Source organism: Strigops habroptila, chromosome 1 (genome assembly GCF_004027225.2).
Source record: "Strigops habroptila isolate Jane chromosome 1, bStrHab1.2.pri, whole genome shotgun sequence".
NCBI lineage: Eukaryota > Metazoa > Chordata > Aves > Psittaciformes > Psittacidae > Strigops > Strigops habroptila.
This window is the reverse complement of record NC_044277.2, coordinates 131,005,200-131,021,792: the sequence shown is the minus strand read 5'-3', so window position 1 is coordinate 131,021,792 and position 16,593 is coordinate 131,005,200. Positions and strand designations below refer to the sequence as shown.

General features: G+C 40.7%; 1 protein-coding gene across 2 annotated transcripts; it reads right to left on the bottom strand.

Annotated features, from left to right (window-relative positions):
• Positions 1–393: 393 nt before the first annotated feature.
• FAM221A (family with sequence similarity 221 member A) lies at positions 394–11,226 on the bottom strand. 2 transcript variants are annotated; one of them, XM_030477319.2, is made up of 7 exons: positions 10,750–11,226; positions 8,776–8,949; positions 8,101–8,291; positions 5,425–5,631; positions 4,498–4,608; positions 3,731–3,819; positions 394–2,010 (listed from the first exon to the last, which is right to left on the bottom strand). In XM_030477319.2, exons 1-7 carry the CDS (start codon positions 10,803–10,805, stop codon positions 1,948–1,950), a joined length of 891 nt encoding a protein of 296 aa, XP_030333179.1. In that variant the 5' UTR covers positions 10,806–11,226; the 3' UTR covers positions 394–1,947. The 2 variants fall into 2 exon arrangements, with proteins under 2 accessions (XP_030333179.1, XP_030333189.1); XM_030477329.2 differs by lacking the exon at positions 4,498–4,608.
• Positions 11,227–16,593: the final 5,367 nt, after the last annotated feature.

The following is a 16,593-nucleotide window of genomic DNA, read 5'->3' as shown; positions in this document are numbered from 1 at the left end:
TTTTAACTCAAAATGTCAATAAAAGCACAGTATCTTATTTCCTAAAAGTAAAAAGTTACATTATCAGTATAGAAACACAAACTACAAGGTTTTTGTAACTATTAAAACCTCTGTCTACAACAATATTTTGCTGTGAGAAACCTCATCTCTGAAATACACACATTTCTGGAACTGCATTCCCTAGTGGGTATAGCCATGGGGATAAATACTTAAGTAGAATAAACTTCTGCTATTCAGCTTGTACTAATCTCTCTGAAGACTGAGATAAAATATTTTTTCTATATATTTCTATATATTTGTTTCTTGTAATTCTACTGTGAAGTCCCCATTTACTTACGAGACCAAGTAGAGGATCTGTAGAAATTATTGCTTATTGGGACCAGAAGAGGGAGCTCAAATTAACGTTTTTATTTGTTAAGTTAAAGCAGCATGAAACAGTGTAGAATGTAAAGGTGAAGGTACTCTTAGAACATTCATTAGTCACTCTGATATATTATGCATTTAAATTGAAGTAACAGATTAACCTCTCAGATCAGCATCTGGAGTAATGGCAGCATAGGTCAGAGTTACGGTAAATGGACTTTTTTAATCTGTCAATTTGGGCAACTGAGCCTTCCATTCCCTCTTCACTCGAACTCCAGCCATCTCCATCAGTCTCTGTACGACCTGCATGCACTCCTAAGAACTCTCTTTCCCTCCCACAGCTGGTGTCTGAACAAAAAGCAGGCTGCCCTGCACCACATGCCTCCAATCTCGCCTCTTTTCCCCTGCCCATCAAGCACATACAGGCATCAAGCACACAGAAGCATTCTCTCTGATGGGTATCAGAACTTTGTAAGCTACTCCCAGGTCTGGCTATAATGTCTCAGTACTCACATCCCACCTGAAAAGTCTTCAATCCAAGAGACATCTTCAAGTATTTTTAACAACAAACTGATTTACAACTCTCTTTTTAAAGGACACTAACAAAGTGATCTCAGGCTCTGCTTTTGCTTCCTAAACTGCAGCCTCTGCCAGTTACTCTGTACTAAGTTCTTGCTGTACTGCTTCAGATTTAAACCACCACACAAAGTTACCAAATATTATATTTTCCTGTCCACTACCTTTAATACAACATATGCTGCCACAGCTGTGAATATAGACAAAGTATACAGAAGCTCGTCTCCCTTCTTGGTATCTTTTACCTGTTGGATAAATGTTTGTATCAAACACTATATAATTATTTGTTTACAGGCAATAACTAGCATATCCATTTAATCTTTTTGGAAGTTTAGTGTAATAGAATCATTGTTATGGATGGCATGCTACAGAAATCTGGGATAAGGTAAACAAGCAGGATCCCTTCAAGTAACAACTAAGTACATGTGGAAATGGGTTTACAAGCATACAGAACTTCACATGTTAAAAAATATTTATACATTGGCAAGAACAGAGCCTAGAGAAGCCTGAGAAAAGAAGGCTATGTTTGAATTTTATGTGAAGGCAATGAAACCAATAGGAAAAAAGTATTTAAATAAAATTAAAATGTCAATGTTGACAGAACAAATTCCACCAAGTAAAAATCCATGAACAAGATGAGTTCTAAGGACTCTACAAATAAAGTGTGTCATAGAAGTTTAAGAATAAGACATATTTTCTTTGGCCTACTACAACATTATACTTAAATACACATAGATATTCAGATCTTCAATAACAGTTCTGTAAATGTCTAACTATGATTTTCCATTCTCAAAGGAATATGTATGTAATAATTCTGGTGATCAGAAGTGCATTGATTAAAGTACCAACTTTACTACAACAAGATAATTAAAAATTCATTTCAGCAATAGAACAAACCAGCAGAATAAAGAAATTAAGAAATACAAGTATGCAGGTAGGCGCAGCGAAAAATACTCTTCAATGCAACGATTAATACTGTGGCATATAATAAATAGTTCTTTATTAAACTTATGGCTTCTTTGATGGCATTGCACTTTTCTCTCTCTGTTTAGCAGCCTTCTCCTTTTTCAGCTGTAACAAAGAAAGACACCAACAGTGGTTCAAGTATTAATTTGCAAGTCAGCTAATATTGCAAGATTAAATCTCTACATCCAGTCACAACTTTAAGAGTGATATATGCAGTGGAGAGAGCTACACATCATTATCAGCCCAACCTAGCATTACTTACTTTTGTACCATAGGACAAAGGAGCACTGCCATAGCTCTGCAGCTCCTTCCCTATTCAAATCAAGACTGCCTTTATCTATGATAATGGCAATCTAGGTATTTATGTATCCCTCAAGGCCAACATGCCTCACAAATGTTCACAGGTTTACCTTTATGTCAATGAAAGGTAAAGCAGCTTTATTACAGGTGTGTAACAGACACAGTTAGACTAACCAGCATGCACAAAATCACAGGGGAAGTCTGTTGCTGAGGTAGATGCTAAAGCTCCATCCCAGTGTCTCCTCACTGACCCACAAGGTCATGTCTTCCTCTCCTGTTTTTTCTACACACAGGCTCTTACAGCATGTTCTGATTTACGTATACATTTAAATCTGCCATTTTGTAGTAAGACTATTAATACATACAAATATATCTGTTGGGTTTAGAAGCAACAGTTCTCAAGTATTGTTAAATTAGTGAATGACATTCTGTTTAGAAGAACCATATAAAAGGAATGCATGGACTTTTTCCTCTCATGTAACATAAGGTATCTTGTTGCTATCAAAAATGCAAGAAAACACAAAATAGTATTTTTGAAATGCCTTTTTTTTTTCCCCTCAAGAAATAGTGCCAAAAGGAAGCAACGCCCCAGTCCTGATTTGGATGTCTACGGATGAGCTCACTGCTAAGCAATTCTGTTGTTGGTCTACACAGGAACTCATTTTAAAACATTTTTCCATATTTGGAGGCTTGTTTCCTACTACGTTTTGCAAAGAAAGTAAAATCTTGGGGGGGAAAGAAACATAGCAATTTGGATTTGCTAATAACTTGTTTTCTTCTATAAACTGATAATGCGTTTTTAACATCTTACCATATTTTGTGATGATTTCCAAAACAAAGAAAATTATTTAAAATTTCACAGAGCTAGATCAGCTTTCTCATTAACAAATGCCGTGTTGCAAGCAGCAAGGATAACAGCAGTTAAGGTTTTAAAAGTTAATTATGCACTATTGCCTTACAAAAAAATTCATGAACAGTCAAGACATGCTTCCAGCTGAGATGACGGAGCTAAGGAGACGATGTGGGGAAAGAACAGGTATTCGAGTATCTTAGTAACCTACACCGCAGAGCATTTAAATTTAAGATAGTGGGCTGGAGGAGGCACCTCTAAGGGGTGGTTCTGATCATCTATGAAAGACAATCAGATTCAGCCCAACTACACAGACATTCATAAGGAAAAGAACATCATAAAGTTCTATAAAGGAGGCAGCAAACACACATTCCTAAATGTCACAGGGGACTTTCTGTGAGTCTGCTTTGTTGTTTCTTTTTGTCACACAGTAATGGAGAGTTACCTGAATAAACATCTGTTCAGTTAAGGTAAATGCCATCCCAGACATGACTGACGTCTGAAATCCTGCAATCGCTCATAATTGTATTTAAAACTTTAAGTGGCTAGTGTTTTCTCAGGAAGAGAACAAATGATATAATGCATTTATATGCCACTTAAATCATGCATTGATCTTTTTTTAGATATCCTCTTGTGAAAACATGTTTGAATTAAGCAATAAATGTAGTAACTTGCCCGTTCTTGATAACATTTTTCAAAGTAAGCCATGTCATCTTGTTCTGAACACTTTCCATGAGAAACTTGCCTTGTGCCACTAGAACCACCTGAAAAATAAAAGCAAAAACAAAACCCCACTTTTTTTCATTAATTATACTTGCTATTCCATTAGTCATGTTTTACATTTGGCAAAACAGATTCAAAATGACAACTCGCTTCTACAGGCAAGTAACAAACCCCTGCAATTGGGACCACAGAGTAACCTCTTTAGTCTAGCCTAGCAGCTATTATAAATAGTCTTGGAGAAGTTCAGCAGTTTTATTGCTAAATTCTTAAACTAAATAAAGGACATAAAATAAGCATAACCAATCCATAATTCCATGCAGAAAAGACTTACTGGCAGAAGGCAATTTCACAGGATTGTGCTGAATACGTACAATCCATTCAAGATTTTATGAACTTCTAGCAGGAATTAAAAATTTAAGAAAACTGATCCAATGAATAAGTGACACCATTAATGGGGAAGTTACCAAATTCCGGGGGGGGGGGAGGGGGAATCATTAAAGGTTAAAAAGCTCATCATGAGCAAAAATAACAAGCAGTAACAAAAGTTATTTTAAGCATTTCAACTACATGAATGTTCTACAATTTTTCACGTAATAAGGCTTCGATACTCATTTTCAACTTTGATTTTGCCCCTAAGCATCCTTCAACTCTTACATAAAACCAATTAATTCTATATTAAATACTTCTTGTAAAACAGTATTATCCTACTAACATAGCACCTGCTATCTGTGGGATGATTTGAGCAGAACTAGAAGGTCCCTGAAATGCTTTAAGAAATGGATGATCCATGCTGGTAACAGGGGATTCTAAATGTTCAGCAGAAGGAGCCCCTGTTGGAAAATAAGTTGAATGAAAACAAAAATGAAATGCACAAGAACATGACAGGTCAAAACAAGGCTACAGGTTCAGATCTACAACACTCAGTGCAGACCCTGTAAACTTCAGTTAACAAAAGCATAACAGAGCATAGCTTCAAAAGAAATGAAAAACTCTGTTTCTTTAATGACTATGTCTACACTATAGTTTCTAAACTTCAGGCAAATCCAGGAAAACAGGCCAGAATTTAAAAAAGAAATAATGAGTACATGGCAGTAATCAGTAAAAGAGCATTTCAGGACAAAATGTGACAACTACTAAATGACACAAAATCACAGAGCAGCAGACGTATTGAGGCCAACTAACATGCCTGTCAGAAAGTTCTACAAATGACCTTTTTGATGCTGAATGGCTATTAACCTTTGAGTTTGGAAAGAAAACCCCAAAACTTTAACTGTATAACCAAGAAATACCTGGGCAGTATCAGGCTAAAGGACTAACATAAGTCTAACATGGAAATATTAACAGAAAAACAGAAGTGACAGAGATCTTTCTAAAAGATATGATTCACTTCAACCAGAAACTACTGGGCTGAACACCAGACTTGTTGACAAAGAGGTTTTTTATCAATTCACTACAGGAAGTTGGACAAGATGGTCACAGTGATCTCTTCACACCTAAGGACTGCCAGGGTAGAAGAAAAATCTGTCTTAAGTCCTACTCATATTGATCCAGTTTGCCTTTGAACTTTGAAAATCTATGTTGAATTACTACTTTGCAGACAACTTAGTTGGAGAATTAGAATTTCACGTCAGGCCAGTTGCACTTACCTATACCACTGTCATCAAGTCTCATGTAGCCTTCTGCTAGTGAACTAAAACCAGTCAGTCCTCCCATGGCAGCATAAGGAACATCCTGCCCCACAGGCTTTCCTTGGGCTAAGCGCTCTTCTTTAGTTTCCACGACTGTTTCATGAGCATATGTTGGCTGACCACATGCACAGGTAAAGCAACTATGAAAGCCCAAACACTTGGAACCTGATTAACAAAAATATAACTGTAATGAGATAATAATACAATTTATACCTCACTGCAGACAAAACAGTGTTTCCCTAAACTGATCTTGTCAGAAAGTAGTGTTCTTTCACTGCAAAAGCCTCCAGCTATATGAAAATGCTGTATAAAACAGAAGAAAGGATGAATGTGGGGATTAGACCTTAGGAGTTGTCTGTTCTCAGGGTCTCATTCAGTCAAGTTTTGAGTACCTCTGAGGACAGAGATTCCATCTCTCAGAGCAGCCTGAACCAACACTGGTCTTCCCTTGGAGCAGACATTTCTTTCCTAATATCTAACTGGATTTCCTATGTTGTGACTTGTGTCCATTGCCATCAGTAACATCCTTCTCTGTCCCTCCCTTGACAAAAGATGAGAAGAACAAAATTTCTGTCATTGGGTAAAGCAGCCAACCTGCCAGCATTCTGGCAGTATTATCTCTAAAGGTGTACAGCACGTGTCAATGTTGCATGGCCAGAAAACTTCAAATCACAATTTATGATACAAATCACAATTTAAATGCCTTTTACAATTAGCAAAATCATCTTGGTAGTAAAGAGAGGCTGTGGCAGCAGCAAAATGGTTTCTAAAGAAGAGTAGCATTAGGCTGGCTTTCAGGGTTTTTTTAAGTCTCAGGATGTAACTGAAATAGCTGTACAAGTCACATGTGACATTCAGAAACACAGAGTGAAGTGAGATACCTGCCCTAGCTACAGCTAAGACTGTCATAAAAGCCCTGCTGGAGAAATAATGTGAACAAGAAATTGAGGAACTGATTTTTGCATGTTTCATTATACACATTACCCTGCTTCCAACTCCCTGTTACAGTTCATTTTGCAGAGCACCAATAAAGATTTTTTAAGTCTTGTGTAGTATGTTCAAGGATCACATTCTTGGAATGCTGAAAAGCTTTTTCTTATACTTTTGGGCACTCCTCTGTAAGAGACCTCTTACTCTGTGTTTGGATACAGAATAAAATATGTACAATATATAAAGGGCAACAGCAGTATTTTTTTCAACTATAATTTTCCTATCATGTTAGATTTACACAACACTGGCCTAGACTAATGCCAGTACATTAAATCAACACAAATCCAAAATGGAAGTTTTTGCACTTCTCTGTTTAATCTGCAAAGCCCTCAGAAGTGCCCAGTATTTTTGAGAAACACTAGAAAAAGTGCGTAATGTCAATCACAGAAATCACAGAATTGTTGAGGCTGGAAGGGACCACCAAGGGTCATCTGGTCCAGCCTTCCTGCTCAAGCAGGGTCACCTACAGCACACTGCTCAGGATTGCGTCCAGATGGCTCTTAACTGTCTCCAGGGAAGGAGACTCCACAGCCTCTCTGGGCAACCAATTCCAATGCTTAGTCACCCCCACAGGAACGAAGTTCTTCCTCATGTAGTGATTAATTATTATTAGAAACACTGTGTTTAAGGATTCAGTCTGAATCATCCAACTGCACATTTAAGACTTTCACATTACTTAGAGCAAATTCCTGAAAGGCTGTCATATAAATATTTAATGTTTTAATTCTGTGGGATGTGATTCTCATCCAGCAAAAGCTGTTTACAATCTTTCCTGTACAAATTAGACACACTTCATGAAATAAATTTACTACTAGTAGGGAAGGCCAAGTTAGATGGGGCTTTGATCAACCTGGTCTAGCAGAAGGTGTCCCTGCCCATGGCAGGGGGGTTGGAACTAGGTGATCTTTAGGGTCTCTTCCAACCCAAACCATTCCATGATTCTATAAACTCTAGCACAAAAAAAAAATCTTCAGTTTATGTAATTTGAGGTTTCAAACTAAAACATCTTTATGCATTATTTATTTTCGCTAGTTAATAATTACTGCTGTTTCATTAAAACAGCTTGAACAACTGAAGCAAAAAGTTTCCTCTTAATGCCTTCTCAAAACTTTTGCTTGAATCTCCATTCCAATTTACATTTATAGACCCACATTATGCTCAGAAACTGCTTTGTTAGAGTGCTAACAATAGCACTATTTGAGAACAGAGCACTCCTTCCTATTGGGTTGAGAAAAGGCATAAAAATACATTAATGTTATATTCAACCAGGCAACAGAGGAAGGGGGATCAACACTTCCCTCTCTCAAACTACCAAGTTCAAGTAGAAAAATGTCATGGGTGTGCAGCAGTGGAAGTGACAAACTGCAAATGGGGTGCTTTATACCGACTAACTTTAGGTGGCTGTCTCCATCTGTACCTAACCGAATCATTCAGACACTTACACTCCCTCATAGGACTTGGGGAAGCTAAGGATGTTGTTTTAAACCCTCCTGTGCAAAAGGCAATGTCTCCTTTCCCATGTCACATCCTTCCATCACTGACAAGTGCAGCGCATACTCAGTACTCTGAGCAGAATACAGATCCCTAATGCTGTTCCTGTTAAGTTTCCTCGCAGAGAACACTGTGAGCCCATCAGTAACTTACAAGAGTTACATGAAAATCCAGGTGCTGCACTGTGCTGGTCAGCAAAGTGTTTGCATCTGCAACGGATGGGCTGTGTGCCATTTAGAGGCACGTAGTGGTAGGACTGGCATGGACAACGGCTCACTCTACAAGGCACACAAATAGGACGGTCTTCGGGAATCACTTCATAGTCCGTTTTGTGTTGTTTATACCTAAAACAGGTAAAAATAACAACTTTCATAACTTCGTTAGTATTTAACAGAAAACTAACTGACAGGCTTATAATTTATCTTAAAAGTTCTGTTTTGAAGTATCTTTTTATTAATTACTGTTAATTGTTACTTTTTAATTAGAGGCATAGTATCAGGTGCTTTTACATTCATTACACAAGTATCACAGATCCTTATGTTTCATTCTGATAGATCAGAATTCTGATATTGATCAGAATCAATCTGATCTATAACAGCTCATGCCTTAAAGATGAATTTATTGAAGACTAAAAAAATCATTTTGGTCTCAAAAAAAATGTAGTGAGATTTAGATTTAAGAACAGTTCTTATGATTTAAAACCTAATTTTCTCAACCCTTAGACCTTAAATTAGCTTGCCTATTCTGCACTGCAGTGTACCTGGAGATATCTTATATTTTCCTGATTTTTAAAACTACATCAGTGCAAAAAGCAGAAGAGATACCTACCGGTGAGTACAAAAGCACAGTGTCTCTGGTCCCACAAGCTTACAGTCCATGCCAGTTGGTGATCTCCAGCTCACGTACAGCCTGTTCTGTAACCGAATTGGCACTACTTTTCTTTTGTATTCCTCATATTCCTCAGGGGTAAAGAGCTTTCCTCCATCATCATCACCTACAATTCTTTAAGCATGCATTAAAACACATAACAAAATTAAGACAATAAAAGTAGGTTTCTCAAGTTACTTTTTCAATAATATATAAGAACACATCTGCTGTAAATGAAAAAAATCTCATCTTTCAAAATACTCTTCTAGTGATATACATTTAACACAATTATAGCTGATCTTCAGAGAAATTTTGTGAAAAATGCTGTTTTAATAAATTTGCTCTGACAGACTGAAAATCAGCATTGTAAGGAAAAAAAAAGTAAATAAAGCAAACTATGAAGCTCCTTTTCATACAGCTGAAAAAGCAACAACCATCAAGCGTTGTGTAAGCAGCCAGCTCTGCCTCGGGCCTTTTGAATGACTTCTTGGAAGTCATTTCACCCATCTAAACCTAACCCTACTGCGGATTTTTACCAGGCTATCTAATCTTAGTCTAGTCCGAGTAAGATTATTCAACTCCACGTAGGTAGCCACACTGCCACAAAAGTAACAAATAGTACATTCAAGCTGGCTTCTGATTTGCAAGAAGACCATACTATTTCCGTAGATAAAGTTGATACCAGCTGTATCCTACACCTCACACAGGCCTATTTGTTTAAACTATCACTACACTCAAATTCCAGGTCACTGAATACCTGGAACTCTAGAGAAGCATCCAAATTCTTGATTTATGGAGACAACTGAAGACAATAAGTAAAATCTGTAAAATACAATTCACGCTTAATTGCTGCACTTACCTATACTGAAGATTAGTATATTAATGCATGCAAATATTTCAGTTATTATTTATTGGGTGTGCTAAAACATGCAGAGTGATTCTTTGTTGAGTATTTCTGTGAGTTTGTACATTGCCAGTACTGTGCAGCACCAGAATGATGTGCCAACAGATCACTGTCATTTGCATGTCAATCCAGCTGACATCCACTGATTCAGTGTGTAACTACTTATGTAAGAAATACCACTCCAGTGTTTTACTCAAGATTTTCTTAAGCTAAATTAAGACCACATTTCAATAGAATCATAGAATCATTTCGTTTGGAAGGGACTTTAAAGATCTAGTTCTAACCCCCACTGACAGGGACACCTTCCACTAGAGCAGGTTGCTCCAAGCCCCGTCCAACCTGGCCTTGAACACTGCCAGGGATGGGGCAGCCACCGCTTCTCTGGGCAACCTGTGCCAGCGCCTCAGCACCCTCATAATGAAGAATTTCTTCCCTATATCCAACCTAAATCTCCCCTGTTTAAGTTTGAACCCATTGCCCCTTGTCTTACTACTACAGTCCCTGAGTTCATGTTTATTTTTGCTCAGCTCTTCAAGAGGAGCGATGACAAGATGAGCACAGACGCACAGGGGTGCAAGGGCACATGTTTATACACTATAAAACTTAATTCATGGTGCCTGGAAGTCCCTGTTTCCTGACAGCCACATTCGCAGCACGCCTTCACACCGACGAGGCGCGGGCGCTGCCGTGTGAGACCTCTCCACCGCAGCTGCTGCACCAACGGAGAGATGCTCCCTGCCCGCGGAGAGCGGCTCCGGCCACCTTCATGGAGTCATCACGGCATTCCCGACTTCGCCAATACAGGGCGGAGAGGGAGGGACACAACGAGGCCGCCGCGGACACCGCAGCCGCGGCTTCAGGGCGGCGGGAGGCGAGCGGAGTGGCGCCGGGAACGCCTCAGGAGAAGCCGCGGGCCGCGGGCGGGCAGCGGCCGCCGCCAGCCCCCACGGCCGGGATGGAGGCGCCCGGCCCCCGCCCCAGCGGCCCCCGCCGCGCCGCCCCTGTCCCCTCCGGCCCGGCCCTTCCCTCACCGCCGGTACTCCGCGTACTCGTCCAGCGCCGCCGCGTCCACCCGCAGCCGCTCCATACCCGGCCCCGCCGCCGTGGGGCCGCCCTCGGGGCGAGGCCGGCGGCTGCGGCCCGCGGCAGGTGAGGGCGCGGCGGGAGCCCTGTGCCGGCGGGCACGGGCAGGGCGGACCCGCGGCAGGCACCGCCGCCCGCGGTGCGTGGCGGTCACCGCCCGGGAGGGAGCGCCCTGCTCGGCGGCAGAGCCGGGGCGCGGGCAGCGGTTTGTTCGTGGCCCAGCACGAAAGGAGGCGGACTGTGGGAAGCGCAGATACAGTTCCTAGACCGGCAACCTGCAATTCCCGATTCCTCTCCATGTGCCGCAAACAATGCCGCCTTGTTAAAAGAACTCCAATGTGTTTGAAGGCTGTAGTAAATAGACCACAGGCTGCTGTTTCTGGTACTGCACCGTCTGTGTAAATCGACTGCTTCCTCTTGATACAAACATGTTGGTCACATAGTGACTGAACATGTGAGCGAAAGCGGTAATATGTTTTTCTTAACTGAGCTTTAGGAAATTGACATTTAAATTGCTCTTTGCATGTTGGCATAAGCTGCAAGCTTATGAGATCCAAGAGGGTAGGCAGGCTTTTCACATACAATAAAATGACAGGTGCCTGTCGGAAAAGGTACAGCAATCAAGGAAACCTCCAGATTGTTTTGCACTGGGCAAGCCACCAGCAACGAAGCAGAAGGTGCAAAGAGCACAAGGACTCAGGCAATGTTTTGCCAAAACATCCCCCAGAGAGAGATGAAACAACAGGGAGACTCTCAGGTTTCCAGCAATATCTAAATAAGGATAGGGCATATGGTCTGGGCATTTGTCCTGTGGCTATGCCACATGTATAAGAAGTATCAGCAGAGCGATGCAGTATGTTCTGTCACGCTGAGATTTGAGCACAAACAGGTCCCCTTGAAGGCGGAAAAGATGTGGGAGCAAGTCATCGCTGCAGTCAATGTGTCTTCAAGTAAGCAAGCTGAGGAAAATAAAACCACACAAAAAAGTCAGGATTGTTTCTCCAGGGAACAGAAGACTCCTGTGGCTTCACGTTCCTCCAAAACTCCTGACAAACAGATGGGGGGAAAGGGGACCTCGAAAGCAGGAGCAGCAGCTCTGCAGGCAGGGAAGTCAAACATACTGAGGAACACACTGCTGCACAGGAGCTACACAAAACTGAAGATCTTTGAGACACCTTATCTGTATGCACATCACACTGGTGCCAGGGATCCCAGTACTGCCGATAAGGTGGGGGGAGAGCTCTGGCAAGCCTCGCTCACGCAGAATGAGCAGAGCTCCTATGTCATGGGCTGATGTACCTCATCTGTGCAAGATCTGTGTTAAAAACAGTGTTCTGAAATACAGTTCGGCTTCGGAGAGCAAAGCCAGGTTTCTGAATAAAGCAGCTTTTGGTGAGGGCTACAAATGTTAGTCTGTATTGTACTTTAGTATCTGAAAACCTGAACAGTGAGTGAGAAGTAGTAAGAGTAGGAAATCAAAAGTGACTTTTTGTGAGGCACCTGTCCTAGGAACTACCTCCCATCTTAAAAATCGAGGATTTATTCCTGGATTTGATCACAGCAAGTGGTTTCCACAATAAAGAGACTGTGTTCAGCTTATTAGCACCCCAGCATCTGCTTGAATCTGAATTTGTGCTCACAGGCTTACTTGGGAACAGATAGAAAAGGTAAGACTTTATAATTAAGAAATGGAGTTCTTAGCTAATAAAGGTATTTCAAGCACCTCCTGGTTTACTGTCATACCGTGAGTATTGGAACACATTTTGGACTCAGAAAACCCTTTCCTGTCTCTCATCCCTTCTAAGAGATTGTTAAAGGACACCTGAAATAAAATTCATTAAAGAGTGAGTCAAACCAGATTTTTCATGGTAAACTAACAAATAATTTCAAATAGAAGAAAAAAAAGGCTTTCTGCTACTGTGAAGAGACCATGGCACAAGGTAAGTAGAAGGAACAGAAACCCAGATGGCATGTTTTACCTCCTATGGCTGGGATGTAGCATACGGATGCTGCTAGCCCAAGATCTCTGAATGCATCAAAATGGGTTGAACATATGGACCCCCACTTACAGTACAGCTCTCTGAGACCTAAGGTGCTGCCTACACATCAAAGGCAACAGCTTAATGCCGTGTAGGGTGTTGACAGTCTCTCTCAACACCCTCTGTTAACAATAAAATGTGTGACCCTTTACATTTTTTAAAATCCTTACAAGTTTGACAAGTGCTTTAAAATTCATCTTGGTGAAATACCTATGTAAATGGAAGAGAGACGCTTTATTAATGCAAGAATAAATAATTCAGAAATAACTGGTTTAATATTTTAGACCTCAAGTCATTATTCTGAAGTAGTAGTTATTCTGGAGTAGCAGTTAGTAATTCTATGCATCTAGTCTCTCATTAGCTATTCTGAGAACGAAAAGAAGTGGCATAAAGAATAATGGAAACAGTTTCCATCAAATTATTTCCTCCTCTGGTGTTTGGTACCAATATTCTGATATACTTAAAGGCAGATGCAAGCGGTTCTCACTTACAAACTTCTAGCCATGACCATACATCATGCTACAATAAAGATTAGTTTGCGTATTGTCAACCCTAGTTTATAGGCAAAATGTCAACATGCTTCTCTTCAGTTTTCCTATCAGAGAAACAACATGATGAGACATCTTCCGAAGAGAGTGAGTTGATGAATGCCACAGGGAATATGTAAGCTCATATGCAAGCAAAGGTCAATTAGTTGCTGGAGGTACTAACAAACATCGTTGGGAAATTTGTAGTAATTAACATCGCTTGCAGATAAGAGAATAGAGTAGGATGTGATGCCACTGGTGTTTAGGATTTCATATGTGCCTGTGATGTGAAATTTTTTCTTTCACTTGGGCCTCATTTTCATAACCTAAATGGTATTTTTAAACAGATACAAATGTACATCATCCCAAACTGAGATGTAGTGAAATATCATAGAATGGTTTGTTCTCCTCAACCAACAGCTTGAAAAGCTGTTCATCAAGCAGCAAGTTAAAGATACTCTAGCGGTATCCTACATCTACTTTTAAATGAAACCAGCATTAGAGGGGGTTGATACAGCAATATGTCAGTGTCCATGATACATCTTGCCCCAGTTTTTGTGGCCAGTCTTGTTCTGCGCTGTATGGCCTCTGACTCGTGTTCTCCTTCCACCAGCTACATCCATGACTTCTGTGCTCCAGCAGTGCAGAGGGTGGAAGCTGCCTTTGGGATAAGGAGAGGGTCTCAGCTGCCTTTTCTATCAACAGCAGTAGCAAGAAAACATCTGCCTGTTCTGCCTTGTTGCCTTCTTTATAGGGATATTTTGAGAGGTAGAAGAGCTCTGCAGTGGCAGGAGGTTGTGTGAAGAACCCAAAGGCTTGCCAGAAAGAAGGCAGAGAACTCCTACAACTCATCCCACATCCAAAATGCTTGATAGCATCACAGCATTTGGTTGCGTTGCCAAACATTCTTTTATCTTTTTTAAAGAATATTTAAATTGTATTTGTGCTGTCTTACAGTTTTTATGATGCACCTATGTATTTCCCATTTCAGATGATAGCACAAATCCCTCCAAAGCGACCTGCTTCAAGTTTTGTGAAATAGAGAATCTCCTGAGGGTTGGTTGGTTCTTAGGCTGGGCTGGGGGTAGTTGGTTTGGGGATTTTTTTTTCCTTTTTCTTTATAGAGGGCAAGGGAACATATAACCTCCCTAATATAAAGGACTCCTGATTTGGAGGTTGTGGGTGGTATTTGTTTCAGTTTTGTTCTTGAAATCTTACGGTAAATTATGAGACTTGAATTTTCCCAGCTGTTTTTTGCCCCATGAGCGTTTACCAGCTATTTCACTAGGTAATTGGTAGTACTTCTGTGCCTGTGAGTGGATGCTTAACGTAGGTAGCAAAAACATTTTCAAGATCCACTCCCTAAAATTCTAATGAAGAAAAATGGCAAGAAAAGAGTGTTCACAACTGCTATGTGAACAGCTAAAAGCACCACAGTTCTCAGTACAGCTCGAGTTCCACAACCAAATAACCAGCGGGCAAACATCTCGGGGAAAATTGTCTTGATTCTTTAGCTCTTTCTGTTGCTTTCCTCATGTAAATCATTTTTGCATCTTACCATAGTAATCTTAATGTAATTATCCAAGCATTGTCTCATAATTGTTTGTGAGGAAGTGCTGAGTGGTTCCACATTAAAGAACCTTTGGGATGAATGGATGGACAGATAGATAGATATCTTAATAAGCTGGTTCTCCACTGTTAGGATCACAGGAGCTGATCTGTTTTTAATGAAATAATTTAAAACCCACAGAAACACAGCACAAGGTTGTAGAGGTTCTTGTCATCAGTGTGGTGAAACATCAGTAGCATTGGCATCCAGCAATATGCCCAACATATTGCAGAGTTCTCTGTTCTTCCAAGTGACTGCTAAACACTTGCTTTTCATTAGCACAGTCATTTAAAGAAGCTGGCTAGCTAGATCTAAATTCTAATTAAGAATATTTGCTAATGCAGACTGCATAATCTCTGACATGTGGGAGTTGCCTAAGTGACCAAGTGCCTCCTGTGCAAATATGTATTCTGAGGGTAATTGCTGCTGTTGCAGCCTTTCTTTGTGGGAATGCAGAAGCAGATTAAATTTGGGAACCTCTACAAGTTTATTTAGAAAAATAATTACATAAAATGTAACATTCCAGTTTATTAGGTTTTCTTATAAACCTTCTACTTCCTAAAAATATTAAAATTAACAGAATGAACTAAATGTCTAAAACATTCTTATTTAGTTGGTGTGGTATTTTTAGAAGTGATGTAGAGTGTCAATTGACACCTTTAACAATTAATCCAGATAGTACCTTCCTTCCTTAATGATTTTGTCCTTTCATTGTTTTGCGCTTTACAAAGCAATGCAGTCTGCTGTCTGTGGGGTTCGATTTAATATATTTGATAGCATGCCTTCTTCAAAGCCAAGAGCAAAATGGGGGAGGGTTTTTTTTATAGCAACTAAAAAAGTGACTTAGACTTTTGCAATGTTTTCCATTTGGAACATGACTGTTACTTTCCTAATATTGGTGTTGGTTGATAAGCTCAACATGAGCTGGCCATGTGGATTTACAGCCCAGAAAGCCAACCATACCCTGGGCTGCATCAAAAGAAGCGTGGCGATCCTCCCCCTCTACTCTGAGGCCCCACCTGCAGTGCTGCATTCAGCTCTGGGGCCCACAACATAAGGAGGACATGGACATATTGGAGCGAGACCAGGGGAGGCCATGAAGATGCTCCGAGGGCTAGAGCAGCTCTGCTGTGAAGACAGGCTGAGAGAGCTGGGCTTGTTCAGCCTGGAGAAGGCTCACAGAGACCTTAGAGCAGCTTCCAGTGCCTGAAAGGGGCCTACAGGAAAGCTGGAGAGGGGCTTTGTACAAGGGCAAGTAAGGATATGGCAAGGAGTAATGGCTTTAAACTGACAGAGGGGAGATTCAGATGAGACATTAGGAAGAAATTCTTCCCTGTGAGGGTGCTGAGGCGCTGGCACAGGTTGCCCAGAGAAGCTGTGGCTGCCCCATCCCTGGCAGTGTTCAAGGCCAGGTTGGACACAGGGGCTTGGAGCAACCTGCTCTAGTGGAAGGTGTCTCTGCCCGTGGTGAGTGGGGGGTGGAACTAGATGGTCTTTAAGGTCCCTTCTAACACAAACCTTTCTATGACTCTCTGAACCATATTCATTAATGGAATTTACAGTTAGTTCACAGTTCTCCCTATATATTTGTCAAATACAAGGTAATTCCAGTGAGTC

Excerpts from the sequence above, each read along its gene's own strand:
- FAM221A (XM_030477319.2), bottom strand. The coding sequence starts at position 10,805 with ATGGAGCGGCTGCGGGTGGACGCGGCGGCGCTGGACGAGTACGCGGAG. Across the intron at positions 8,950-10,749 it reads GAGTACGCGGAGTACCGGCG|AATTGTAGGTGATGATGATG; the intron begins GTGAGGGAAGGG and ends GCATGCTTAAAG. Across the intron at positions 8,292-8,775 it reads CTGTGCTTTTGTACTCACCG|GTATAAACAACACAAAACGG; the intron begins GTAGGTATCTCT and ends TACCTGTTTTAG.